The following is a 2,500-nucleotide window of genomic DNA, read 5'->3' as shown; positions in this document are numbered from 1 at the left end:
GAATCCCATCATCCCATATGGTCCCCTGTGCCTGCCAGGGGTGATTTCTGAGCACAGAGTCAGGAGTAACCCTTGAGCGCTGCCAAGTGTGACTCAAAAACCAACAAAAAAATAAAAAATAAATGATGGGTCAGGAAATAGTTCAGGGGTCAAGGCTTTTGCTTTGCACACCTTTGACCTGGGTTTGAGTCCTAGCACCACATGGTCCTCTGAGTCCTACCATGTATGGTCCCTAAACACAGTTAGGAATAAGCCCTGAGCATTTGCTAGGTATGACCCCAAACTAAAAAAAAAGTATGGTTCTTTTCTGGTTGTTTTAGTTTGGGATCACTTCTGGTTCCACACTCAGCAATTACTCCTTGCAGGTTCAGAAGACCAAATGGAATGCTGGGAAACAAACCCAGTTTGGCTACATGTAAGGCAAGCAAGCACCCTAGCTGCTGATAAAAATATTTAAAGGATAACTTTTTTGTTTGTTTTTTGTTGTTGTTTTGGGGTCACACCCAGTGTCATTGGCGGTTACTCCTGGCTATGCGCTCAGGAAACTGCTGTTTGTTCTAAGCTAGTGTGGGCACTACTCCAGCCCCAGGATAGCTTTTTTTTTTTTTTATTGCTCTCACTGTGATTTCTTTCTCTTCTGTCTTATTGACATGTCCCCTCCATTAGTAGGTTTGAACATGTGGGCTGACAGCATTTTAGAATAGAAAGTCTGTGAACCACTATAGAGCATTGTGGGTATTAAAGTTCCATTACTCTGTGGACACTAATGGAATTGGAACATTGTGTACTTGAAACTCAATCATAAATAACTTTAATTATTGGTGACTCAATACAAAGTCAAAGCATTAAAAAATAAGAATAAAGTTCCAATGTTAGAAAGAGTACTACTGATCACCTTATTTTTCATGCCATAAGATGCACTTTTCCCCCCGCCCCCAAATTGCATCTTACAAAGCGAATCTGCCTGGAGTTGAAGCCTGAGTGCAGGGGAGGAGAGCATCTCAAAACTGTGTGTCTTATGGTCAGATGTGTCTTTTTTTTTTTTTTTTTTTTTTTTTTTTGGTTTTTGGGCCACACCCGGTAACGCTCAGGGGTTACTCCTGGCTATGTGCTCAGAAGTTGCTCCTGGCTTGGGGGACCATATGGGACACCGGGGGATCGAACCGCGGTCCATCCAAGGCTAGCGCAGGCAAGGCAGGCACCTTACCTTTAGCGCCACCGCCCGGCCCCGGTCAGATGTGTCTTATAGAGCGAAAAATACGGTATATATTTATTTTTAAACAAAATCCCTATTTGAAGGGTGTTATAAAATATTTTCACATATACTAGTCCTGAGATTTTACTCCTACCTCTGCCATTTATTATTGTTCAACAAATCACTTCTTGGGTAAAATAAAAATGATAGAATAGTAGTTAATATACATATTGCACAACCATTCACTCTTTAGAACTATTCTATCTATTGGTAATATTTTAATACTTATTTCATAGAGAAGGAGACTGAAAAATAAATTAAACTCTTGATTTGGGATTGAAGGGGTAAACTGAACTGAAACGAGCTTATTTAAGGCAAATCACTATATTTATGCTTTATAAAGGACAGAGGATGTCAATTGTGTGAGGCTTTTTGATGAACTTGCTCCTGATCAAGATACTGGATTCCAGACCCAACTCGGACATTTTACTAGCTTGACAATTTACAGTGTGTGGCTATAGTTGTATATTTGTAGAATCATTCTGGTCATACTGAGCTCTCTGGATTTATCTCAAGCAAATATGTAAGATGATTTATTAAAGTTGCTAGTGTGGTGCCAGGCTCCGGGATGATCTATAGGATGAAGACCCCTAGTACAGCTGTATGCTTTTTCTATAACCAATATGAAGATATAATGTACTCTCTACTTTTTTTTTTTCCTTCATAGGACTGTGCTTAAGAGTAAAACTTCAGCGTTGTTTACCATTTAAACATAAGGTAAGGAAATTGTTTTTTGGTGTTTAATAACAGTTCTATTGAGTTTTAATGTATATATCATACTGTATCATTTATGGAATAGTAGAGTCACAGATCTGTAACTATCACTATTATCAATGTAGCATCATTTTAGTCCTGGCGGAGTTTGGGGAACCAATTGTGGTGTCAGCAATTAAACCAAGGTCAACTCTGCAAGGCAGATGCCTTCTCTACTCTTCAGCCCACAATTTAGAAATATTTCATCACTCTGGAACTAGAAAGATAACTCAAAGGCAATACTCAGAGAAATATTGCTCAGTCCCTGGCACAGCACTTAGTTCCCTAAACACCTAGAGCACCAAACTGGAAATAGCCCCTGCTTACTGCCAAGGATATCCAAAATAACAAAAAATTAAAAGGAACCACAATTAGTAGTTGTCCTCCCCATTTCTCCCAAACCCTTCCCATCTTTAGGCAAAACCAATCTTTTTAATTACATATATTCTCCTGTTCTGGATATTTCACATAAATTAAATAAATAAATGTGTC

The 2,500-nt window shown here is 38.9% G+C and overlaps 1 protein-coding gene across 1 annotated transcript in view; it reads left to right on the top strand.

Annotated features, from left to right (window-relative positions):
* Positions 1-2,042, top strand: part of CIAO2A (cytosolic iron-sulfur assembly component 2A) — a 12,370-nt gene extending 10,328 nt beyond the window's left edge. Inside the window, exon 3 of the mRNA XM_049784293.1 lies at positions 1,923-2,042. Coding sequence (XP_049640250.1) covers positions 1,923-1,999 — 77 coding nt within the window. The 3' untranslated portion in view covers positions 2,000-2,042. The remainder of the gene's footprint in view (positions 1-1,922) is intronic.
* Positions 2,043-2,500: the final 458 nt, after the last annotated feature.

The sequence above is a fragment of the Suncus etruscus genome, chromosome 1, assembly GCF_024139225.1.
Source record: "Suncus etruscus isolate mSunEtr1 chromosome 1, mSunEtr1.pri.cur, whole genome shotgun sequence".
NCBI lineage: Eukaryota > Metazoa > Chordata > Mammalia > Eulipotyphla > Soricidae > Suncus > Suncus etruscus.
Note: the sequence above shows the minus strand (reverse complement) of the source record. Positions and strands in the feature narration are given on the sequence as shown.